General features: G+C 30.1%; 2 protein-coding genes across 14 annotated transcripts; one reads left to right on the forward strand and one right to left on the reverse strand.

Moving 5' to 3' along the window:
• Positions 1-1,028: 1,028 nt before the first annotated feature.
• Positions 1,029-5,136, reverse strand: LOC100643958 (serine/threonine-protein phosphatase 6 catalytic subunit). The gene is made up of 7 exons (XM_003402309.4): positions 4,888-5,136; positions 4,648-4,743; positions 4,310-4,517; positions 4,099-4,178; positions 3,917-4,022; positions 3,688-3,849; positions 1,029-3,588 (listed from the first exon to the last, which is right to left on the reverse strand). Exons 1-7 carry the CDS (start codon positions 5,011-5,013, stop codon positions 3,398-3,400), a joined length of 969 nt encoding a protein of 322 aa, XP_003402357.1. The 5' UTR covers positions 5,014-5,136; the 3' UTR covers positions 1,029-3,397.
• Positions 5,137-6,212: 1,076 nt separating this feature from the next.
• Positions 6,213-27,291, forward strand: LOC100643831 (dynamin). Of its 13 annotated transcripts, XM_048404132.1 has the most exons (19): positions 6,214-6,756; positions 7,593-7,666; positions 8,034-8,183; positions 8,252-8,455; positions 8,620-8,812; positions 8,895-9,104; positions 9,627-9,826; positions 9,940-10,085; positions 10,167-10,324; positions 12,291-12,317; positions 13,640-13,811; positions 13,887-14,132; positions 15,006-15,017; positions 15,347-15,553; positions 15,809-15,984; positions 16,096-16,101; positions 16,701-16,889; positions 18,506-18,601; positions 25,140-27,291. In XM_048404132.1, exons 1-19 carry the CDS (start codon positions 6,593-6,595, stop codon positions 25,201-25,203), a joined length of 2,694 nt encoding a protein of 897 aa, XP_048260089.1. In that variant the 5' UTR covers positions 6,214-6,592; the 3' UTR covers positions 25,204-27,291. The 13 variants fall into 13 exon arrangements, with proteins under 13 accessions (XP_048260091.1, XP_048260092.1, XP_048260089.1 ...); XM_048404134.1 differs by lacking the exon at positions 15,006-15,017 and having other exon boundaries at positions 6,213-6,756; XM_048404133.1 differs by lacking the exon at positions 16,096-16,101.
• The last annotated feature ends 69 nt before the right edge of the window (positions 27,292-27,360 follow it).

Consider the following 27,360-nt stretch of genomic DNA (forward strand, 5'->3'; position numbering starts at 1 on the left):
TTTGATAAGAACTTTACTTATTGTCTCAAATATAGAATTTATATGTGTAGTTGGAATTTTTTTTTGAAAGCAAATACTTAAAGAATAATGCATAATTAAACAGACTGAAAATCTACATATAATCTTTTGTCAAAATCAAATACTTAATTAAATACTCTAGTCGATGTAAAAGAGAATATGTTTGTATAATAAGTTTAATACAAAAATTTACATATTTTATTTTTTACCGTCAGCAAAAAATTTCATTAAATACCAATTTAGCTTATTCGTTGCATTTGTTTACTGCATTGCGTCCTTCGTGCAATGAGCTCTAAAATTCGTTCAATCTTTTATCATTTTACTGAGTAACAAATGATTATTAATAATGCGATTATACACGAAATACGACGAAATACAACGAGAAGTATAACACGGACGCGCTTGCAGATTTATAGTCGGGCAAAAAAATTATCGCATTTGTTTCCATAAAGATGTGTATATAGATGAAGTTGATAATCATAAGAATAAATTCATTGTTACCGCAAGGATTAAGCATTGTAAGATATAATATAATGATGTTCATCCGACCAATAAATCGGAAGCTATCGGTTCTAGGCAAAACAGGCTAGACTTCACAGGTGACGCGTAAACCCCCTGTATTTTTATGAATAAATAAGATATTTTAAAAAAAAAAGTAAATCTGAAGTCTGTTTGGAGATGCCTTTCATAGGGATTATATAAATGTAGATAATATATTATACATAATGAACATAAATACACTATATTATTATATATAAATAGTAAGGAATAAATAGAATTATTATATATACGATGAAAATAATATTATTACAAGTAAATAAACTAATTAAAGATGAACAAATTTGGTGATATCTTTATTATTCCATACCCATACCTACATACGATAGTTTCTTCCTTTATTATTTCACGGTATATATATGTATGTGTACGTATATGTGTATGCGTGTTATATGTATATATTTGTACTTTAATTATCACAATAATAACGGGAGTATTATTGATAATGTCAGTTGCAATTTTTGCGCATTTTTATTACAGACGTTTCATTACATTAACATAACAAAATCTATACTTTCAAGGTACATGATCGTTAAAATGTTGTCTACCTGTGAGATCTTTAAGAATTATGCGCAGTGTTCAAGCTCCTGCACAAAACGTTTATTAAGCTAAAGTAGTCTCATTATTTAATGTCATTGTCTTTATTCCTGTGAGCTTACCGATGTAAATCGCCGCAAGCGCTTGGACACTTCGATAAGATTAAAGCGATCACAGACAGAGGCATTTCAAAGGTGACTGCTGTGAATACCTAAGTAGACACAGAAGCTAATACTTTTATGATTCCTAGGATATCCGTACTACGTAGGCATTCTCACACATCACCACCGTTTTACGATAATAATAGAGGCTGCAAAACCGACAGATCGAGTTTGTAACGTAAACTCCGTGTCTTGCCTTGTGTAATGATCTATCTAATATAATATCAATAATGTAAATACAAAGCAGTGATTAATGTAAAATCGTATAATTGCATATTGTAACAATCTGGATATATATATATATATATATATATATATATATATATATAAATCGTATTTTTTATCGATAATATTGTAAAATGTAAAAAGTATCGTGTAAAGCAATCATCGAATTGGACGCCGAAATATCTTACGAGATAATAATGAAGATTGGAATATGATAAAGTAATTGTTAATGATATTTTCTGGAATATAAAAAAGTGAAGAAAATTCCTTGCACACGCCTTTGTTAAGCTCTCTGTTATTTATATGATCCGTCCTAGTTCGTCTATGATTATCCGTCAGTAGAAAGTATTTACTTCTAGTAGACCGTCGTGTTATAGTTCTGAAGGCACTGTTCAAAAGTTGACTATTTTTATTTTTTTTTTCATTTTTTTTTTGAAATAACAAGTCTTCAAAACATTTTCAAACGATCCGACATGGAAAATCGTTACAAACATCGATGCAATTTTCACATGCCTCGCTTGAACTATATCACAAAACTCAAAATAGAGTAGTTTCAACTTGACAACCAGTGCCAATGCCAATGCCATAATTGTCGGGTCTGTGATCGGTTAGGAATATCATGAGCTAGTAAATCGGTGGTCAGAATTCAGGCTTATGATACGCAATGGCCGGTGCGTTCCATTGATTATGTATCAATATCGTATCATTATATTACACAAACGCTTATTAATTTAGAGGCACATTGCTAAGGGTCTTGGTTCTTAAAAGTTGCTCCCTACATTAATGAACTTATGACAGTCTAGCTATTATAATTATTCAGTACGACAGCGATTTGGCATATAATGTGAAAACTGTACAAAGATTCTGAGAATATAATAATATTCAAACTATTGCTCTGTACACATAAAAGTAGAACATAGTTAAAAAGGCCGATATTATGAAAAAATTTCAATACTTTTTAAGATATTTTGCAAATAGTATTTTGAGCCCGTAAAAGGAAAAAGAAGAATGCAATATAAAATTGTCATGTGCATAAAAATAATAAGAAAACTTCTATTATATAATACAATTTTTCTACTCAATTTCCTTACCTAGGCAGGAAAACTTTGGCTACTGCTACATACTATTTGTACCTCGGCAGAACCGCCGACTTTATGCTGCTAAGAACACTGATTGCGCATCTAGAATAAAAAGAATTGCACGCAGCATACACAATGTCTAAATCAGAAACAGATCAATTACATACTCAGGAAGACCTTAACAGTAGTATATATGCTCACGCTTTAATAAACCTGAATTCTACGCACAACGATCATAATATCAATGAAGCATTCACTATACTCAGAGACTCTCCCACTTCGGAATGTTTAAATGGTTTCTCATTTATTCATTCATACATTACTGAACCTGCTGTTGTTTGTGTTCATAACTTATTTTAAAGCTCTTAGCCTTTAGAACGATACATTCACAATACTGCTCTGAGATACGAATGCTCTAGAATATCCACAGTAGACAGCAAAAGCGTCTAGACCACAGTATTCACATTTCATGCGAAACATTTTTCAAACTAGGAGAATCAGGCTGATGCAATGGCAGACGTAATTATATATAAAAGTTAATTTCTTAATATACAAAAATGGATAAATTTCCTAAAAACTGTGTAAAATCATTCCCTGAATAAGTAATCACACGATAATCCTGTTCTCCAAATAACATTTAAGTATAAAAACAGAAACAAAATTTTTTTAATTAAAATTCTAAATAAGACTTCAAAATTTGATGCTCCGTCAAAGTATCAGCCTGTGTCCGTCAACATGAAGAAACAGTCATGTAATTCCGTAACGTCTAGACGCAGATACCACCTTTCTGCATCCAAACAAATGGAACACTAGATTAGATCACAAAAAGTATGGTGTAATAGTTAAAGGTGGAATTACTCTTTCAGAGTCAGGCACTGCCTGAAATAGCACTGGGTTTCTTTGATCGACAGTTGTAAACTGTAAAATACTAGCTACGTTACCACAACGATAACAATAATTTGGAGCTGACCATACTGTTACAAGTTTATCATTAAACATGTACCTATAACCTGTAAATAAGATAAAAATGTATGAAATATAATCATAAAGTTCTTTTGTGTGCATTTTACGCATAAGTAAATACATATAATTTGTGTAACAATATATACCTTCATGAACCAATTGATGAGCTCTACAAATAAGTTTAAGATCGTTGATTTCCATAAATTCATATGTTACTTTACTTCCAAATAACCAACCTGCTCCACGTGGACTAATAGTCCATGACTCAACATCTTCTGGATCGGACCAAACCAAATCACAAAAAGCACCTAAAACAGAAATCGAAATATATTCAAGTACAATATAATGTAACATATTAAAAAACAGTAAAAATACCTTTATGCGGAATTTCTTGATTTCTTTCAATCGTTCTAATTTGATCTAATGTTTTAATAGCTGGAGACAATCCACCATGTACACAAAGTACTTGTTCATCAATTAACTAAATAAAAATATTCACGTTTTTATTAAACATCATAACACAATATTAAATTCATTTATTATTTACAAATACTAACGGCAGCAACTGCAAGTAAGTCGAACACCTTACAACAGTATTTCCATGCATTCGCATTGCCATATTTGTTTTGACATTCGTCTGCATAGAATATAATAAATCTAATTATCATAATTATCAAATATGCAGAGTAATGAGTTACTATCAATTAATCTTTTAGATGTTATATTACAATAAATACATCATGTTTTTATAACATAATATATACTAACCATAAAAACCATAAACATGAGTGATTTGTCTGGATTCATGATTTCCTCGAAGTAATGTTATTCTATCAGACCATTTAGCTTTAAGTGTGAGTAGGCGAGTAAATGTTTCTACGCTATAATACCCTCTATCTACAAAATCTCCCATAAATATATAATTTGTTTCTGGCACAGCGCCTCCATTACGAAACAATTCTTCTAGATCGTAAAACTAAAAGAAAATGAACAATCGTAAAAACCGGTTTATATAAAAGAATCATACCTTTATCGTTGAAATAGGTATCGTTATCTCTAAAGATATCGATATCATGTTGAGGTTAGAATAAAACTGTAAAGTTTACCTGGCCGTGAATATCTCCACATACTGTTACCGGAGTAGATACTGGTTGAATATTAGATTCCTCTAATAATATGTCACATACCATGTCACAAAGTTTCTGAACAAAATTAATTTTATTGTTAAGAGACATATAGGAGATTCAAGTAACCTATGAGTGTATGTTTAAGGTCTTGTTACATATGTTAACAAAATACAACATAATTGGTAGTATTATTATTAATATTTTTCATATATTATTTACCTTAAGGTCATTTTCAGGAAGATACTTGCACTCTTTTGCAAGTTCCATCCATTTATCGATGTCTGACATTTTGGACTCGTATCGCAGGAAAATACTGATCGCGCCCTCACTTACATATGTGTGCATTAAATTTGTAGTTAATTTATATATTTTTAAGAATTGTTTTAGCGGATTAATTTCGATTAAACTTCCGATCTTTATTTATTTTACTCATAAGACTTTAAACATTCTATTTAATAAAAAATGACTATTTTTCATCATGTTAAACACAAAATTAATTAACCTACTGTGAAGTAAGATTAAAAAAGACCAATTTTCATTCTGTTCAATCCTTTCATATTATTGGTCCTAAATTTTCGTACTATAAAGAGAAAAGATATTTGAAACTGAAACCATTTTAATAAAAATATATCGAAATATCTTTCTACTCGTTATTAATAATACCAATATATACAATCGTGTCATATCACAATATATGTAGTTGCTACTTAATGATTTTAAAGTAGATGTTACTTTTAGGAATACATAATATATCTTCCAATAATATCATTTAAATCCTAGTAATTTTTTGCTTTTCTCTTGTACGCTTAATAAAAAGCTTGGAAGACTATTTGATAATTTTACTACGCAAACTCAAAACTACTCAGTAGAAAATTTAAATTTATATCATTCCAATGTTTTCTAAAATTATATACTATCTGAACATTGTATTAGTCGTGATACATTTGATGAAATTACATTTGCAGAAAAATAACTATAATCAGTATATTGGAAAGATACATTTTAACAGAATAAAAAATGGATTTTGTTAGATGCTTTTTATACAATTACATAAAATAATTAGCCAATGCATCAGCGCAATGCTAATAATCAGAAATTAATAATTATGATATATATTATTGCCTTCACTTGATAATTACAATGATAATATGACGCAACCTATTAAAAAGTTATAATATTATATATAATGTATATAATTATTGGACCTTTTGAAATGAATATTTATGGATTAAATATTTGATTATCGATTTTGCAATATATGTAATAGACAGAATCTAGTAATCTTATTGGCCACCGTTTATTTTCTTAATGGTTATAAATGTTCCTCGCCAATAAAAGTATTTACCGCGTAATATTTTAAATGAATAGTTAGATTCAAAAAGAAAATGATAATTTATCATGACTGGATTGGAAAAGGATAAAAGGTATAATTTCAGGTTCCTTCGATAGCAAATCAGTGTGGGACGTGGAAAAAGGTCAGCAGCAGGAGGACGATATGGATTTTATCTTGCAACGAAAAGTGGGTCACAACGAAAACGCTTGTGCGCACGCTTCGATTATCGATTGAAACGTTACGTTTCTTGAGTTCGTACGTTGGATCTCATTTATGTGAATACAGTGACTGTGGATGTTCGTGGAATGAGTTCCTCACAGTAGGCCAGTTGGCTGACATCTCTAGTTCGTTGTCCGTGCGCGATCGCGAGTTTTGGAAAAATGCGGTGAAATTCGATGTATAACAACGTGCCTTCGTGAAATCGGCCATTTTGATAGTGCGTGTTTCACGAAAACGGATAAGATCATTTCTAGCAACTACCTTCGACGGTTGTGCGTGGAAGTGGTGGCAGCTCGGTGTCGACCACAGAACACAGCCGTAAAACTAAAAACGATAGTGGTTTTGGGCTAGTAAGAAAATAGCCTCAACAAAATGGCAGGAAATACGGGTATGGAACAATTAATCCCAATCGTGAACAAGCTCCAGGATGCATTCACTCAACTTGGGGTGCATATGCAACTTGATCTACCACAGATCGCAGTGGTAGGTGGTCAGAGTGCAGGAAAAAGTTCAGTTCTTGAAAATTTTGTTGGAAAGTAAGTATCTTATGTCCTGTCATTTTAGCGTTTTTCATTTCATTCAGCGTGTAATACTTTCTGATATGTTTTAAGAATTAGAAGAATAATCGAACGTTTGGTTTAAAAGGCGTGGCGAACTACGTCACATTTTAATTCTAATATTTATCATTAGTTATATAAATTTGACTATTCCTCTTTTCTATGTCCCTTTAGGTTAACTATTTTAATCTATCGATCGTGACATCTAAATTAACTATATCTTTATGATTTGAGGCCGCCTACACAGCGACCTGTCAAATGGTTATTTTTTCCGTTCTTGTAATATTTAACTTTCTGATAAAATATTCAAATTATACATGTGTAACTAGAAAAATTATTAATTTAATTGTTCTCGATGTACACCGCTTAATATTATATTTTATTAACTTAACTTTCTCCGAGAACTATGAATATGTATATTAATGTGATAAAAATGTTAGCAAATTTTTTTAGTACATCAATTTCATAAGCATCTTATGCATAATTTTGCTTTGAAAGAATAATTATTAGAATTGTATCAGTAACCACATTTAACTTATTCAATTAAGAAAAAACATAAATGTTGCTAAATATAAAGATATAATAGTTATAAAATATGTTAATTTCTAACATTTTTCTTTTATCTTTCAAGTTTTAATCTTTAAAAATTGAAGTATTCATTTAACTTTATTATTTAATTTCTATATTATTATATTTAAATATATTATATATATATATATTTTGACATATCCTAGTATATCCCTAATTTTATGAGATAGTTATAATATTATTATTATAGTAATTATTAGATAAGAACAATATTTTTTTGTTTTCAGGGATTTCTTACCTAGAGGATCTGGTATTGTAACCAGACGACCACTTATCTTACAACTGATTAATAGTACAACTGGTGAGTCATCATAGATAAATAAATTATAAAATTTGTTATATTATGAATGAAAAAAAAAGTTTGACATACATTATAAATTATAATTGCTTTCAAGAGTTTTAATATTACATAGAACCTTTAAATTACACTATGTCAAATTATATAATAACAGTTTATTTTATTATATATTTTAAATTGTTCATACATTGTTCATTATTTTCTTTTAAGAAATACAAAATACATATTTCCTGTAACAGTGAGCTTTTGATAAGCAGGAAATCAGAAATATTATCACTTTCAATATGAAGTGAAGCAATGAAAACTGTTTCAGTAAGATATTATTTAGAAAACTTTACATATTAGCAAGTAAATTATTTCTTTATTGTAGAATATGCTGAATTCTTGCATTGTAAGGGTAAAAAGTTTGTGGATTTTGATGAAGTACGGAAGGAAATCGAAGCAGAAACAGACAGAGTTACAGGCAGTAACAAGGGTATTTCTAATATACCAATAAATTTAAGAGTATATTCACCTAATGGTAAGTATAGTCTTTTATTATATGTTGATTTATGTTAATAATTTCATTAATATATTTATTATTATTAGTTCTAAATTTGACATTGATTGATTTACCTGGCCTCACGAAAGTACCAATTGGAGATCAACCAATAGATATAGAATCACAAATTAAAGCTATGATCTTTCAGTTTATTAAAAGAGAAAATTGTCTCATATTGGCAGTAACACCAGCAAATACTGATTTGGCAAATAGTGATGCCCTTAAACTAGCTAAAGAAGTAGATCCTCAAGGTACATGTTTTTAAATATTTTAAACTTAACAGATATATATATATATATATATATATATATATATATATATATATATATATATATATATATATATATATATATATATATTATATAAATGTTAACAAATACATACAAAGAATTATTTACATTGTAAATTGTTTAAGGTGTTCGTACAATTGGTGTTATTACAAAATTAGATCTTATGGATGATGGTACTGATGCAAGAGATATTTTGGAAAATAAATTATTACCCCTAAGACGTGGTTATATAGGTGTCGTTAACAGAAGTCAAAAAGACATAGAAGGTCGAAAAGATATAAAAAATGCTCTAGCAGCAGAAAGGAAATTTTTCTTGAGGTATAGATCAATCATAAAGAATAATTGCATGAATCAATTTTTTAATGGAGTGTCTAAAATATTTCTCTTTGTACACATTTAGCCACCCATCCTACCGACACTTGGCAGATAGGTTAGGAACACCATATTTGCAACGCGTTTTAAATCAACAATTAACAAATCATATTAGGGATACTTTACCAGCATTAAGAGACAGATTACAAAAACAGTTGCTTGCACTAGAAAAGGATGTGGAACAGTACAAACATTTCAGACCTGATGATCCTGCCATAAAAACTAAAGCTATGTTACAGTAAGTATTTCTTTCTTCATATAGGCTATTATATGTGAATTTATAATTTCTTTGATTTTGGTAACTTTTATTATATTAGAAAATAAAATAAACTTAATGAAAAAAAATGATACATATATAACAAATAATGTATAAAACATATTATTCTATAATAGATTCACAAGTATTACTTTTATAAACTCTTTTCCTTTCCTTAAAATACATTATGGGTGGAGGGACTTGATATTTTAGAGCCTTTATTCTTATTTTTCAGATCAATTCAAATGTTTCTGTAGGTATCATACTTTTTTTTTCATCCGTGTGTATCATTTGCATGAAAATTTTAATACATCTTTATATAACCAACTAGAAAGTAAAAAATAACAACAAATTTTCATTAAAATTAAACATTTTGATGTATTAATGTATTATGTAGAATTTATCTGGCTTTGCAATACTAAATATCATGACTCTCTGCCCATACAACTAATGTTGAGGTTTAGTGCTTGTTTTTATATTGATTGAAAGAAAAACATTTTTAAGGATGATACAACAGCTTCAGTCAGATTTTGAAAGAACTATAGAAGGTTCAGGATCTGCACAAATCAATACAAATGAGCTCAGTGGAGGTGCTAAAATAAACAGATTGTTCCATGAACGTTTTCCATTTGAAATAGTTAAAATGGAATTTGATGAAAAAGAACTGAGAAGAGAAATTGCTTTTGCTATTAGGAATATTCATGGTAAATGATTATTTCAGTTCTAATAGTTTATCATTGTAATTTCATTACATGTTTATATTGAGATAAGTAAGTGATTTAAAAAATAAGTTATTAATAATAGTATAATGTCATAGGTATCAGGGTAGGTTTGTTTACTCCTGATATGGCCTTTGAGGCAATAGTCAAAAAACAAATCAATAGACTCAAAGAACCTAGTCTGAAGTGTGTGGATTTAGTTGTACAAGAACTTAGTAATGTTGTACGCATTTGTACTGACAGGGTAGGTACAGTTTGTTAAATTTGTAAGGTCTGTTCTTTTTTGATAACATATTTTTAATATAATTTTTATTTTACGTAATAGATGTCACGTTATCCTAGACTGCGAGAAGAAACGGAACGTATTATAACCACTTACGTTAGACAACGAGAACAATTGTGCAAGGAACAGTTAATACTTTTGGTTGATTGTGAACTTGCATATATGAACACAAATCATGAAGATTTTATTGGTTTTGCCAAGTAAGTTACCTACATTTTGTTATGTGTTTTTGTAGCTACTCAGCCAAGTCAAAAGAGTAAATAATATGATAGAAGAATTTAATTTTTGATAATCGCACATCTAGCGCTATATGTTGCTCTTATTATTATATTCATAACTGCAGTTATAGATTTTCACTACACTATACTTAAATAATAAATCTTCAAAACATTAAAAATATTTCCTAAATATAATACTAAATATTTTTATTACTATTAAATTATTCATGTTCATATAGAACATTTTAACGTAACATAATAAAATAATCTTCTAAACTTGTACAGTATTATCAATTAGAAATATAACATAAATTATGTTTTTTATTATTAAAGACATACAAATATTTTCATAACAAATATTAAATATTATCTTTGAATAAATATAATTTTTGCTAATTTCTCTTTCTTTATAATGATGATGATAATAACAATAATCTATATTTTTAATATTGAATAAACATTGCATTTTATATCATGTAGATTTTTGATATGTGAATTTTTTTTTATCCATAATTATACACCATGAAATGCTTGAATCATCAATTCATGATAAACATAATAGACAAATTTAAGTTTTTTTTATAAACCTTACGAACCTTATGAAATCATTAAATGTATGTCTTGAACATTTCTTTATATCTTTAACAATGATAACATCACATAATAATATGTTTTATTTCTGATTACTGTATATGCTTAATTAATACTTTTGAGAAACTCGAATTTGCAGTAATGAATTCTATCTATCTTGCATGACTAATGTAAATTCAACACATAATATAATTCACATAATGACAATGTGCTTTACTAATATAATACTTGTAAAAACTAGTTTCATTAGTTTCATTATGGTTATAACTTAAGCTTTTTATGAAATAAAGGAAAAGATGATAAGAAAATTCACCAATTACATATACTGTTAGTTATATTAGTTTGCTTGCAACCTTTTTTTTGCAAATTAGGAATTATATATGTTGATTTGTATTTTATTCTATGTAAAATACATATCAATGTATGTAATACATATATTTTATACCGTGTTTTCCTGAACTAATATAACTCAAAATAAGTTACATTTCGAAACATATTTAGCATAAGACATTTAATATACATTCGACTATATTCATATGACTTTCACAATCAAACTTATACGGTATATTTTATAATCAATGCATGCTATGCCAAAATCAGTTCACATTGCAAGCTTTAAAATAGCGATTCTTAGTTTACTTTGTTCTTTAAAGCTAAGGCACACATTTTTAGTATCATTAATAAATAGTAGAATTTATTGTTATTTTCTCTATTTCATGTACATCTATATGACCCATTGTGTCATATATATTGTCATATTAAATTATATCTCACTTACATTTTTTCTCTTTGTAATACGCATACTTTTAATATTTTAATTCTCTCTTTCTGTATAGCAAACATGAATTTTATTCATTTTTATGTTTTGCTTATTTAACACTTTAACATCTTAAAGATTGTAGTTCTCAAACATATCGCGAGAAATGGGTTTAAAAAAGAAAAAATATTAGAAATATTAAAATGATTAGCAATTTCAGTTCAATTTTTGTTTCATATTAAATAATAACATTCTATTTCCGTTTTTAACTTTTTAAATCATATTATGTAAATTATAAAAAAATTTACATAATAGGTTTCCTTTATGTTATATAGTTTGCAATAATTAAATTAGGGAATAAGAATACTGTAATTACTGTACAACCTTTTATGTCATTAAAAGGTAAGGCATACTTAATATCAAAAATTATCTATGAATATCAACTGGTATACATATTTTTCACCTTTTTTATACTTATTGCATTAACGAACGTATGTCTTTCCTTGAACTACATGGCATATACACATTTCGTGACATTTCTTTCCATTCATTAATACTTTATATTTCACAATTAAAAAAATTATTTAATTATATCGGCAGCGCGGCAGCCAGTAGCCATAATGCAAGGTAAGAATTATAAAGTACATTGGAACAAAAATTTACACTACATTTTTCTTCCTTTTCTATTATCACGCTCTTAATTTGTTATGCTTATTTTTTATTTAACTTTTTCTAGCTTTCAGTTTTATAACAAAGAACGGAATCCTTAATAAGCAATATTGAACTCATTTCCCATATAGCAAAAGATTGAAAACTATATTTTTCTAGTGTACTTTAAAGTCTTTTTCTTTTGAATGAAAAAAAATTTTATGTGTTTTTATTATTCAGTATTTCATTACTAGTTTAGTGTATAACATCATAAAAGGTTAATACTATTCATACATATATGTACATGTATACACTTATAGATCATAAGAATGGCACTTGAAATATCATTTTTAATTATTCATATACCAAAAATGGGAGTGGTTTGTGAAAATAAAGAAATAAACTTAACCATCATGAAACATTGTATGCCATTATGAATAAGTTATTATTAAGTTTTCATTGGCTATATTTTTTTATCTAATTTTATATATTGTAGAATACAGCCATAATCTATCACAATTTTAAGAATTTGATCTGAATATTTTGTACATAGTTGCACAGTTCAACTATATAGTTAAATAGAATTATTCATTGCCACAGTCATTCATGAATACTCCAAATCGTATATTTCATACAGCAGCATTAGATTTTAGTTCCATCATTTTTCACATGATTTCACAATATATGTAATATTTGCTTCTGCAATTTTTCATGTGTTATGATCTGCAAAGATATTACAATGTTGATTAAGTAGAAATAATAATGTGTGTATTTATATGTTACAAATAATGTTTGACTGCATATTCAAAAATATTCAACTGCAACATTTAAAGCTGTATGAAAGAGTATGTGCATGGAGTTGTTGTGGCTGTTGTTATAATTCTTATATGTAATTAAAAACAATGTAAAAGGTAAATTTTTGTTTAACACATAAAGATTTCATTATTAATTAGTTATAAATCAAAGATATAGAAGCCATGTAATTATCCTCTCTATATTGTCATTTTGTGATCATGTCTCATTTTCAATATTTTGTATTATAAACACAGATATTTTGAGAAATTAAATTAATTAATATTACTCATATTTAATAACTTATATTTTATGATGTAAAATTAAATTTGAATATAAACGTTTGTGTACGTTAATACAAAAATTATTGCTAGGTCTTATTCTGCTAGATTTTTTACACAGTAAACTAACAAATTTTTGTGGCAATTTATTACAATGAATTTTGTACATGGGTACTCAAACGTATTTTTTTATTAACATTTCATTATAAATTATACGTTATGTTACAGTGCTCAACAATCTTCAGAAAATGCTGTTAAATCTGGTCGTCATACATTAGGAAATCAAGTAATACGCAAAGGATACATGTGTATCCACAATCTCGGTATAATGAAAGGTGGTTCAAGAGATTATTGGTTTGTCCTAACGTCAGAGAGTATTTCTTGGTACAAAGATGAAGAAGTAGGTATTTTTTTGCTATAATATTGTTAATAACACATTAATTATGTAAGTTTTATGTATTATTTCCTTGCTTAGGAACGTGAGAAGAAGTATATGCTACCTTTAGATGGATTGAAATTGCGTGACTTAGAACAAGGGTTCATGTCCCGACGTCATTTGTTTGCTTTATTTAATCCAGAAGGCAGAAATGTTTATAAGGATTATAAACAGCTTGAATTGAGCTGTGAAACTCAAGATGATGTTGATTCATGGAAAGCTTCTTTCCTCAGGGCTGGTGTATATCCCGAAAAATCAACAGAGCAAGCCAATGGTGAAGGAGAGGTATGTTTCTTATTATATAATTATGTTGTTTATATTGTTTCATATATGTACTCGATTAAGTATATTGTATGGTGGGAAATATAATATATTTAGGCCTGGGACACTCGAGTGCCATTCGTCTAATCACTACTCGCGTTTATTTTTTTAGATACAAACAAGATGACAAATTGTATCACGTGTAAATTTATTTATATAAATTTATATATATTGCTGAAACGCAATTGCAAAAATGACGTATGTCACTCGTGCGCACCGATTGTAACGCAACTTCGATAAAAGTATATTGATATATTATGTAATTCTTATTTATAAATTAGTTATTTAATTATTTGCTTTGATTAAGGGGAAGAATTATTTGTTATTGTATTGGGATATATTTTGTTATGTTTATTAGAAAAGATTATTTTGTTTTATTTTAGGATATACAGCGGGTGAGTTAGTACGAGAAATGTAATTAAAATATTTTGTTTGAATTTTATATTTTTAACTGTGTGGTGATGTGATGCATTAGTTTGGAAATATTTTAAATTATTACAGTAAATTATTCTTAAGACTATTGTTAAATATCACATTGTAAAAATATTTCAATTATCTAACAAATAATGACTAAAGTTCTTTATTATTTATGACTAAAGTTCTATTTTAACATCGCAATGTTCATAAACTTTCATTTTATATTAAATACAATAATTATATTGAGAGAAATTGATTCTTTGCATCTTTTGAAAATATATTTAATTTAATAACGTTTCTTTTTAATACAAGTATGAATTGCGCAATTTGCATATGTTTTATATTATTCAGAAATTAATTAGATTCAAATATTACATTCACAATAGTTATTACATTTTTTTTGCTTCTAATTAACTAAAGGAAGGATATGAGGTTCGTACAATGTAGAAATTTTGTAGTTATACAGAACACACAACACTTACATGGATATGAAATACCACTACACTTAGCTTTGCTTTTTTTGCTGATAATGAATACGATTAAAACATGTATGAATTGTTTGTAAAAATACTTTATTTTTCCCTGCAAGCAAAGTTTCCATTTGAGCACAAGATCAATAACACTTTATTCATTATTGAAATGATGTATTATTTTTTGTTTTTATTTATGTTAACTATGTATGTGAAGTTATCTGAAGTATTGCTTTTAACTTCATCATTTCAACAAAGAATGCAAGAAATTTATTATTTTCATATTTATAGGGTGGATCGGAAGCTCAATCATCAATGGATCCTCAACTAGAACGTCAAGTAGAGACCATTAGAAATCTAGTGGATTCTTATATGAAAATTGTCACAAAAACAACTCGTGATTTGGTTCCAAAGACAATTATGCATTTGATTATAAACAATGCAAAGGATTTCATTAATGGAGAGTTACTGGCACATCTATACGCAAGTGGTGATCAGGTAAAATATATATGAATTTAGTATATTGTAGTTTTATATCCACAAATAAATTTCCAATGTTCTCCTAAGCTTATTATTTAAAATTTTACTGTTTATTTCCTAATGAAATAATATTTCACGGAATACTTTTTATTTTTTCCATTAACAACAGTTTTTTGTAAAAACTTTGCATACATTAAATACTTACAGTATTCTAGTCTCTTTTGTCAAATTTATTGTATACTTTAAATTTAGAAAAAAGTATATGAATTATAGGCTTCAATGATGGAAGAATCGCCCGAAGAAGCACAAAAACGAGAGGAAATGTTGCGCATGTATCATGCATGTAAGGAGGCACTTCGTATTATTGGAGATGTTTCGATGGCGACAGTGTCTACTCCAGTACCACCACCTGTGAAGAATGATTGGCTAGCATCTGGCGAAAATCCAAGGTAACAATTATGTTATTATTTTCATTGTCGCTTATGCATTTAACTAATTTATTATCTTCCAATCTTGTACTGCCTGCTTTTGCCTCATACACTTGAACACCATTGAAACAGTCTTGGGTAAGAGTTACTATGTACATTTATTATACTAACTAAAATTTGTTCTCTTTTTTCAAATGTACATTTATTTCTCTGCTTTATAGTTTTATTTGAAGTATGTAGGTCCACCGATATTTACTTCGAAAAATTATTTTATTGTTTATACGTTTCTTATGTTTTGCATAAACTTAAAAAGAACCTCCTATGATATTTTTATTTGCACATAAATTACATATATTTGAATACCTGTTAGAGTGAAAGCATTTTAGATTGTTTTTAATATTAAATTGTAGTACAATGTAAATTATAAATAAGAAAAGATTGTGTGTATAATAAATATAATATATTAAGGCAGTATAATAAATATACAGCCTTTATGGAAAATAAGCTGTTCAATGTATAGAAAAGTCTTTAATAAATCAGTGGAAATTTATATTTCATTCGTCTCTTGATTGCAAATTTCAACTGTGATAAGTTAACAACCATATAGAAAAGAGGCTATATAACTTTTTTTTAATCCCCTACACACCATGAATATTTCGTGTTCTCTTATTTTTATCTTCTGCTTTCTATATAGGATCAATAAATATAACAGCTATTGTTCATTTTATGTGTTACAGGTTATCACCACCATCTCCTGGTGGGCCAAGACGCGGAGTGACACAGCCACCACCTCTTTCTAGTTCTCGAGCCCCACCTCCGGTTCCGTCTGGTGGTCGACCAGCACCGGCTATTCCTAATCGACCTGGACCTGGTGGACCTCCGCCTGCTCGTGCCACGCCTGGCCTACCTCCTCCTCTTATACCATCGTAAGTACTAAGAATTTAATATAATTTTCATCCAATTTAACGGAATTGTACCTTGTGAAATAGTACAGAGAATTTAAAGAGACAAAACGTTTGGAACACTCTGTACTATCGAGTATTTTTCGATTGTCGAGTTTCTCACAAATTTTGCACAATGTTCTGTTAGTTTGTGTTGAGGTAGTCTTGTGTCTTAACTACAAAGTAGAGGTCCTTTTTTTTCTTAAACGTCACGAGATGTTTTAAAAAGAAATTTGCAGTTGCTTGTCCTCCATAGCTTTGTCTAATTGGGGCTTTGGTGCTAACTTCACTTTCTATTGCAGGCGCCGACAATAAGTCATCGCACTAACTCGCCTATTCACTACTAATTAATATACATATATACATATATCAATTGCATCTAGTCAGTGTATATTTTACACGAGATACAATTTCCTAATGCTATATGTTTTGTCTGCAAGTATTATGAATTATTATTATTAATTAGGGGTGTGTAAGTTGTACAAAAATGAATAAAATTGTGAATATTTGTATTAGTTAAAGATTAAGAAGAGCTTCCAAGAACTTTGACGGGCGATTTATCTTATATGTATTACGCATTATATCAGTAATATATCAAATTATTTCATGGTCCAATTACTTCGTAAGAACGAGCGAGGAATTATTATCCGTATTGTTTCGTCGTTTTCATTTTATTTAACAAATATTGTAGAAATATGCTGTAATTTTGTAATCATCCTAAACAGATTTATACAATTCCAATGTAATGTTACAAAATTGCACACCTCTAATTAACAATCTAAGTGTCTACGATATATTTAATCGGTACTAATGAAAAAAAGTATGTATAAATAAATCACGATTCATTCGCGACGAACAGAGAAAAATGAGGTAGAATGACATTTGTTTCATTGTAAATTAGTTGAATGAAATTGTAAATTATATTTGTATATACAACTAAGAACGTTGTAAAATAAATGATCTTGAGTTCTTATCACAGGTGGTGGATAAGTATTCATTCGCTTTACTAACAGCATGACATTTTAATTGTCGCATAAATGAAATACATTTTCAATCGATTCGCAGAGCGATATTTCAATCGATGTAAAAATCTGTATGAGAGAATGTGATACATGAATATATACGGAATAAGTTTTGCCATAACGTATTGCATTTGCATTTGGCAGCTTCTGAAACTCCCTTAATATTACTGCTTTCTTGCCATCGTTGATTCAATTAGTAAAATCACAGAAAAAGCAAGAAAAATTGATCTTAATATTGTCAACTATTTTGTCATTATGGGGGATGAACGTGTCGGTGCCTGCATTGAAAACATTCTTTCTGTTGAACGAATATCAAGCAGTTGATCGTCAACGCTCTACTATTCGTTATCGAATTCCCGCGTCTGTAGCTTAGTAGAACCACGCGAGAGATTACACATACTTCTTAGGACATTCGAGGATGCACGATATCAGCCTAAAATGTAGTGCATCATGCAGATATTAATTTAAATTACCATATATTAGTCGAATTCTCTCTTTATATAGTAGCATACTATTGATAAGGCATTGAAAACAAATAAGATTTATAGTAAAAGCTGAGTGTCCGTGGTGTATGTTTAGTCGTGGGGGTGGTCTTCAACAGAGGGTGACGCAAGCTGCGACGCAGGCCGCTGCTAATGCCGCCGTGAACGAGCTGATGGAAGCATTCAAGATCAAGTAAATACTCTTGCTGCCTCATAACTCTTTTTTTATATGCGAGATATCTTGCTCTTTTAACTACAATAATGAATTATTATGGGCAATCTTATTTAAGTTGCGCTAGATTGGTAGACTGTTCAGGGTTGAGAATGAACACTAATTTGATGTCTCACTGTTTTCCGATAGTGTGTTTCGATAACCAATTTTTGCGAATTATAACCAGCTATGTTTTTTTATCTCCTTCGCTCTCTCTCTCTCTCTCTCTCTCTCTTTTTCTCTCCCCCCCCCCCTCTCTCTTGCATGATCCGAAAAATTGGATTAATAGCGATGATGTTGCCTTCAACGTTATATATCGTTATTCAACATACATATGTGTGCGAGATATAGACATTATATATACATATTGAAAGAAAAGAGAGTGAACGTCCCTGTGCACACGCCATAGAAAAAAAATATACGTGTGTAAGGGAATACCTCTGTGTATTTGTAAGACATGTAATTCGCTTGGTTACATTCCATATGTATATTGTTCTTACTTCGTAAAGTAGTTTATTGTTAAAAGGAAATAAATATTCTTTCATGAACTGTAGAATGATGACGTGTATTGTGTAATCCCAGAAAGCATAAAAAGCTGTAAGACCTGATATAACATATAATTTATTGTTGTTTCGCTTTGGATGCTGATATCAAGTATTGAATACTTGTATATACATATCTTCTTATTTAGAGATATTTAAAAAAAGAAGTTCAATTTTTTTAGACTGATATATTTATATCTCCAGTGACTCTATATCCTGGAAAGTCTACCAGAACCCTACGATGTGATCAAAGGTAGTTTCGATTAGGTGAAATTCCGATTCCGATTGCGATGTCAACATTCATTCCCTGAATTTGCATAAAATAAAATAAAAAATGTCATGCTGTTGGGCAAAAGTTGTCGACAATTATTATTGAATGTTCGTTTTATCGCATCTGTTCGATCGATTTTTAATCGGCGACAACTGCGTTACAAATAAGTTTTAGTATCTGTAATTATTAATTGCGTGACTCAAACACAGCCACATATATACACATACAGATACACATTACACACTGTTTCTCTACCTCTTTAGATGTCACCACATTTTATTCCATTCTTAGCCATTAATATTAAAACTGTCATATAGAGTTATACATATATACATACATAGCTAATCCCTAATGAAGTATTAATGAAAAAAAAATGTGCTCAGACATAGGATGTGATATAGCGTAGAGTGCTTCAAGGATTTTGCATGAAAATCCTGAGTCGCGAACTCTCTCCCTCCCTCTGAATAGTCTTAATAAAAGAAGATTAATACTAATGATACCGAATGAGAATAATAAATATATATTATATATATACAATACAATACTAATCGTATGTCGTTATAATGTATAATGAATGTATATCACTCAGCATGCGTTCAGGAGCTGTGTTATATTTGGAAAAGGTATTTGTTGTTTCTCATGCTCCTCGACCGTGTTAAGCAAATTAAATCAATTATACATGTACATATATAAGGAAAGGGAATATGATGTATTCTACTACATTCTTGTAATTAAATCCACGGGGCGCGATGTGCTTTCGGATTTGTGTAGTACACATGTTTGATGATCAAGAATGCTCCTCTCTGTACTAAATTCGGAATATTTATGTATAAACTTTTGAATAAGATTATATAAAAAGGAAACTTATTGGTAAACAGAAGAAGCATTTGATGATACTTAACTCTTAAATAACTGCAGAGTCGTTTATTAGAGAAATGCTTAAATTAAAAATTATATTAGCTTTTTACAAAAATGGCATATGTATTTCATATATTATTTTCACGAATTTATCTTTTACTTTTTTACTTGTTATAAATAATAGAAGTTTCGGTATCAATATTATCGTAATTAATTGTTAAGAAGTTTCGACGCATTTACCGACAATGCTATCACATTTTGCGTTATAATCACTCGACCTAGAGTAAACTTTGTCCCACTTCAACGTCCTTTACATATTGAATTCATGTATGTAAAAATATTTTTTACGAGCAAATTATTCTTCATTTCAAGAACTATACCATGCAAAGAGAAGGATTAAGTCTGTTACCAGTGACGCGTGAAGTATCGAGAGCAATGATCGAAGTGCCACTATGACAAAAGAAAAACAAAAGAAGGGAAGAAGAAAAGAGAATATGTATTACTTTTCATTAGAGCGAAATGTCGAAGGTTTCTCTTGGACAAATAGTAACTATAAAAGAGCGTTGAGGATGATTCGCATGATTCGCATTTGCCGCGTCACTATGTCTTTCGTGTTTGTTCTGATCGATCGAATAAAAAAAGAGACCATCTCGATAATATTCATTGATGTCGTTCCACCATACATATAGAGATGTATTTATTTACGCCAAATTTACGTAAGAGACGCCATCTTCTCTTTTCCAAAACTTTGTAATGTCTATACATATAAATTGATATTTTGGGCTAAAGAAAATGGCTTTTGGAAAACAAGATTAGGTGAGGATCAAACTTACAGTCTGAGTGAAAGCACATCGCATTCGCAAATCGAATTATCTATCGCCTGTTGATACTGGACACAACCTTTAATCCGTAATTTAGATTATTCGCTGAGTACTAATAGATTGAATTGTACCGTGTACGTTGTTCTCTATCAAGGAAATGAAAAGAATTACGGGAAGATAGACACAGACATACATAAAAAGAACAAGAAACTCGGAAAAGCGAGCAATCACAAGTGGTATTATTGTAATGTTATTGTACAGATATATATATATATATATATATATATATATATATATATATATATACGTATATATATATGTATGTATATATGTATATACGTGTATATATATATACACACACACACACACACACACACACATTGATCATTTTATGCACCGCAATTCCAGAATTAAGTAGATCATACGTTGAAACCACCGAAGTGATTGTGATTACGATTCACAAATTGTGAATACAATTATAATTATAATTATTATAATTATTGTTATTATTAACGATATCACTATATTGTATACTGTATAGGATAAGAAAGATAACGTTATTCGTTTCAGTAGCGTGTCAGATTTTTTGCTCGATAGATCGTGAATTTTTATTTTCGTAAAGTTACATACTTTAGCATGGTTCCTTTAGACACAAGTCTTATGAGTATTAAAAAGATGATAGAGATACAAGTAGATGTACAAGCCTCGTAAGTACGTGGCGTTGCGTTTCAATAACTCTGGGTATATCAAGTAGTAGAAACGTGCAAAGAAAAATTGTTCTTCAGTATGTCCAGGTTCTTATATGTTCATCAATAGTATTCTGCTGTTCCACCCTTCGAGATTATATTTCAATTTTTTTACATCACTTCTTGTACCTTTATAACTGCAAAACTTTTTGTCTAGTTTGTCGAATATGCGTTTTTGGCCTTTGGTAGCAATATACGTGTACGTTGAAACTATTTGTGAAAATTAGATGAAAAAGATTTTTACATTGACATTTTATTTGTGATTCGTACAAATTTTGATTATTAATGGCAATACTCGATTGGGTGGAATCTTTATTTCAAGTATTACAACGAAAAACGACAAGTGAAGTTGCCATCAGCGAATCGTGAAGCAAAGAATCTTCACGGTTTCCTACTTGATGCGTCTTTACGTTCGTACCGTCAATTAACAATTAATCGATTCCTTTGTTTCTAAAGAAGAAAAAAGGAGAAATCTCCGTACATTTTAACTTCTACTTCATGTTGTACGATCTATGATAAATACATTTTTGGGGTATTGGGCCTAAAATGAGATCTTTGAGAACAAGCTCGGCTTTCGTGACTAGATCCAATGAAAATAGCGTTAACCGTGTTTAGCGATTACTCTATTTAGAGACCGATTATGGATGCAAAAAAAAAGCAAAGAAATCATAAGCTCCTTTGTGAACATAAAATACAAATATTGTTGCCGCACTTTAGCATTTAATCGTCCAATCGAAAGGCGATCCTGAACGTATCTACATTAAAATTAATTGAATACTTTTCAAAATCAGGTACAAATTTTGTAACCTAATAATTATATAATGCTCGGTTCAAACGTATAGTATTAATTTATCTAAATTAAAAATACTATTTCTTTGCCATGTATGTTTCGATTGTTTAATACCATCCTGTGCTGACATAAGTACGTTCAGATCGTCCCACGTTCCAGAGAGAGGAAGAGAAGAGAATAAATCGCGCAGGAAAAAACAGAAGAGAGCAGATCGATGAACGAGGTTTCATGACTGCAACACGCATCCTATTCACGCGACAGATTATATTGTTACATGCTTCCATCGAAAAGCCTTAAATACAGAGAAATTCTAGTTAAAAAGGTTACTTTGCGTAAGACGGATTATCGAGTAATAAGCGTGATTCTATTGTATATCGCGGGCCAAGCGTAAACGTATACAATCTTACGTAACAAGAACGTGCGAACGATGGAAATGAATGATGGTAAATGAGCGATAAAGACGAATATGTAATTAATAAAAATCGATGGAAATACTATTCGTGGCTGGATTCGTCACCGACGTTATTTTCACGTGGTTAAAATTTAGATGGACGTCGGAACGAATCGTAGACAGCAGATCTCTAAGTAACCCACGTGTTATCAATGGATCAATCCTTGATAAAAATGATTGGAAAAATTAAAACCAAATATTCAACCTTTCTGAAGATGTCAATAGAGCTTACTGCTAGTTTTTAATTACATTAGTAAATTTTTCATAATTTTTATACCTGTTATACCCCTGATTTTGATAGAAATGATGTTTTTCTACATCTCACTACAAGAGGAAGCGATTGTTCGTTGAACTCGATCACCGATATTCATCCTCGAACATTTGTTGTAAAAAATATTTCGTAAATTCAAAACAAGGAGAACATTGACAAGGGGGGTTACTTAGCAAATTATTCTATGTGGATTGTGCACCTTACACGATTCACCATATTGTAATATCGCGCGATGGTCGCGTGATATTTCTATACACCGTTTTACTGCAATATAATTGTATATATAGAAAAAAATAATATGTTATAAATTCAAAATGTATATCTACATATATACATACATACGTACATATAGATATATTCATATATGTGCAAAAATGAAAATTGGGAGAGAAGCGTGTGTTATTATCTGATGACCGGAAACGCATTTCCGCTGGGGAAATTAGTATCTAATGAGATTAGCGTTCAATTACTGCGGCTGGGTAGTGTTCTTATTGTGTTGTAACACTTGTGTTTAATGTGTTGACCACGTTTTTTACATGTTCCATTAATTCTTCTCTGATTCTCGCTTAATTCCATATACCGTTGCGTGCAAATAACAAGTATTATTTTTGATAGAGAATGTGCGAGATTGTCCTGATTGTTCCCGCACGCTGGGATGCGTATTCGCGTTCTGCGTTATTGTTTGTTTTCTTTCTCTTCTTTTGTAATCAAATCACTGTCCAATGTCTGCCACCTTTTTAATATTTTTTCCCATAAAAGCATCCAGGATCTTACCTCGTGAAGTATTTTACATACGAATCAATTCAATTGTATTTATCTGTATCCAAAGGACGTTTGAAAAGATGCAATTAAAGTTAAGGTTTAATTGAAAATGTCTAGAGGTATGTAAATTTAAAAACGTTTGCGAAAAATTGTAGAATGAACGTCCTTTTTATACATTCATTTCTGCATGCGTTTTTGCTACTGCTTGAGCATGTGCAATTGGATTTTTTCTTTTTTTTTTCCTTTTTGTTTTTTGCAGATCATCATCCCATATTGTATTTAATGACGTCATTTATTCGTTTATTATTATAAAAGTACTTTCTTTCTTTGTGCGCTTTACAGAACAAATTCGTAGTGTATTTTTGTCGTTATTATTTACAAGTACATACATTCATATTGGAGGAGACGATATGTTTGTTGCACTTCACTCTCTGTTATATATTCGACAATTATTATTACTTCTCTTAATCCGAATTTTATAACAGAAAATATATTCTATCTCATATAAAATACTCTCATTCTCATATCATAGCTTAATAAAGTAAATATTAGCGATGCCCAATTAGATTTATTCACTTAAATTTGTTACGTATATAATTTCTAAGGTGAAGTAAATTTAATTGGTCATTGCATAGTTTTACTCAGTCTCTCCAAATGCGAATTAAAATATATTTAAAGAGTAGAAAATATCATTTTGTTAGACAATATATCTTCGATTTTTCAAGAAAAATGAAATGTGACAAACACTTACAATACAAATAAGCTTTTGATTTTACATACAATTTGAAAATATATGAAAACTATAGAATTCAATAAATTTTATTTAAAAAGAAATGCACAGTATTTTTCACAAATTATATGATCATCTTCGCATTCGAAGGGCAAAATTATGTTTCGTGTTCGCGCGACGTTCATCACCGCTTTACTTGTTTAAAGTAATAATCAATCGTCGCGTCTCAAACACTTTGGTGAGAAGCACCGAGTACTTAATCACTGTCTGTGTTATAGGCGTCCTGTACCCAATATTCCTCCCCGAATTCCCGACAGACCGTACTACGGCCGATTAAACTGAGCTAATCCATGGAAAGCACACGACATCTGTGCACATCCACGCCCGAAAGTATTCGAAGAATTTCGTTCTGAAACAAGCCGATGACCGGGACACAAAAACGAGCTCAGGACGAAGAGATGGAAGACGTTACCCAACATTTTTAAGTGGGTAATAGATGAGATGAATTCGGGTGAGAGATCCTCTCCAGGATCAGAACGCACGTCCTTTTCAGATCTGTGTCCTCCTTTAATTTTGGTTAATGTCGTTGCACAAAAATTGTTGATCGTTTTCGTCCGCGTAAAGAAGAAGATCGGAAAGGAGGGACGTGATCGATGAACGGAGCAGGAGGAACAAGGCTGTGCCACAAAAACAAAACGGAAGAGGAAGAGGGACCAAGAAATGAACAGACGAGAGCCATTGTAAGGGAAGAAGACGGTTTACTAGTCTGTTACTATTAGCGATCAGTCGACAGCCAGAGATCCAATTAGTCACTTCTACTTCTTCTTTCTCTCTTGATATTTCGTCTTCTATGTTATTTATAACGTCGTTAAACGTGTTAGATTACATGTTAGCTGTTAAGTATTAAAAGAATCGTCGATGCGCTGGATGCGCACGACGAATGCTGGAGGAACGATTGTTAGCTTGTATAAGATGCATATTCCGGCAAGAAGTGACGGGGTTATTCTTTTAAGACACGTCAGCGACTTCGTTTTCTTTCATTAATGGTTATCAGTATTATAAAACAAAGGGAAGAATCGAAATCGAAATATGTATTCATCCTCATGGATCATGATACATAGACTGCGGATGTTATGAACACAACTAAAGAGATTTCTTCTAAATGTATCTCCTAAATATTCTAAATGTTATATAAAGAGTTCTTTACCTTGGACATTTTGTATATTTTTACGTATTATATACATTTTACACATTTTTACATACATATCTAAGTTTTCCATGCATGAACATCCACAGTCTAATGATATATTATTTAAAGTCGGCAAACCTTGTTACTGTTTATTGTTAATTTATCAGTCTGCGTCAATCGATTAAGAACTTTTCGCAAATATAGCAATGGAAACTAGAACTTCTAAAACGTTTAGGAAAACCATAGACATGAAAATTATAATTAAATAGTCATCGGTTTTTGCTTCTTGTCCGGGGACTCGCTAACAAGGTATTGTTCAAATGAGATTCGTGGACGACGTAACGTGCAACCCGATTACCTCGATTTTAGGAACTTACTAGAGCAAAAGAGTACACACGGTTCACCCTACGACTCGTTTAATTGACGGGTGAACGAAATACGAAACGAAAATATTCGATCGACAACAGCATTCCAGAAATGTCCGTGTGCATGCCTTTGCAAAACAAAACAAAAACAAAGTATATATACATACATATATATATATATTTTATTATATATACATATATTAATATATATATATATATATATGTATATATAAATATAGAATGGGTGAAACTACTACGAATCATATTGTGATAATCACATAAAATGCAACAGTCCTTTTTGTACGGTTAATTTATTGAAGTACGATGACGATGCCATTTTACAGCTCGAATTTAGGGAAAAATATGATACAATTTACGGACAACGAATTACGGAACAGGAATCCGCCAATTTGATCTTTTTGCGGTCGAAAACGGAATTAGATGTACATGTAACGCGCGGAAACTTTAATCATTTTTACCTTTTTTTCTTGTTACATTTGCATCTTAACGCGGTAGCTGTCATGATGTAGATGCTTTTGGAGGGATACGATACAGGAAAGCCAGGGTCGTGTCCTGTTCCTCAAAAAATATTAATTATTTTAAAACAGAAGCCAATGTTGTAGATAGGAGAAAAAAACAAACAATTGTATATATAAAATCAAATACGAGTATAGTATTACGTGTCGATTTATATGAGAAGGTGGAAGCATTTTTTGTCTTTCCCTCTACCATTTCTTTTTTTTTTTTTTTTCATTTTTTATTAAACCAAACTTCACGCGTCGTTAACCGATCCACTATGATATACGACACCGACTGACAATTAATGTAAGTATCTAGGACTCATACGACGAATCAAATAAACGATATTTAATACGAGCTCATAATCCTTTAATTGCTTTCCAGCACGTCTGAACCCTCCGGTAGTCAATTTTTCTTTCTTATTCA

This window comes from Bombus terrestris, chromosome 3, assembly GCF_910591885.1.
Source record: "Bombus terrestris chromosome 3, iyBomTerr1.2, whole genome shotgun sequence".
Classification (NCBI taxonomy): domain Eukaryota; kingdom Metazoa; phylum Arthropoda; class Insecta; order Hymenoptera; family Apidae; genus Bombus; species Bombus terrestris.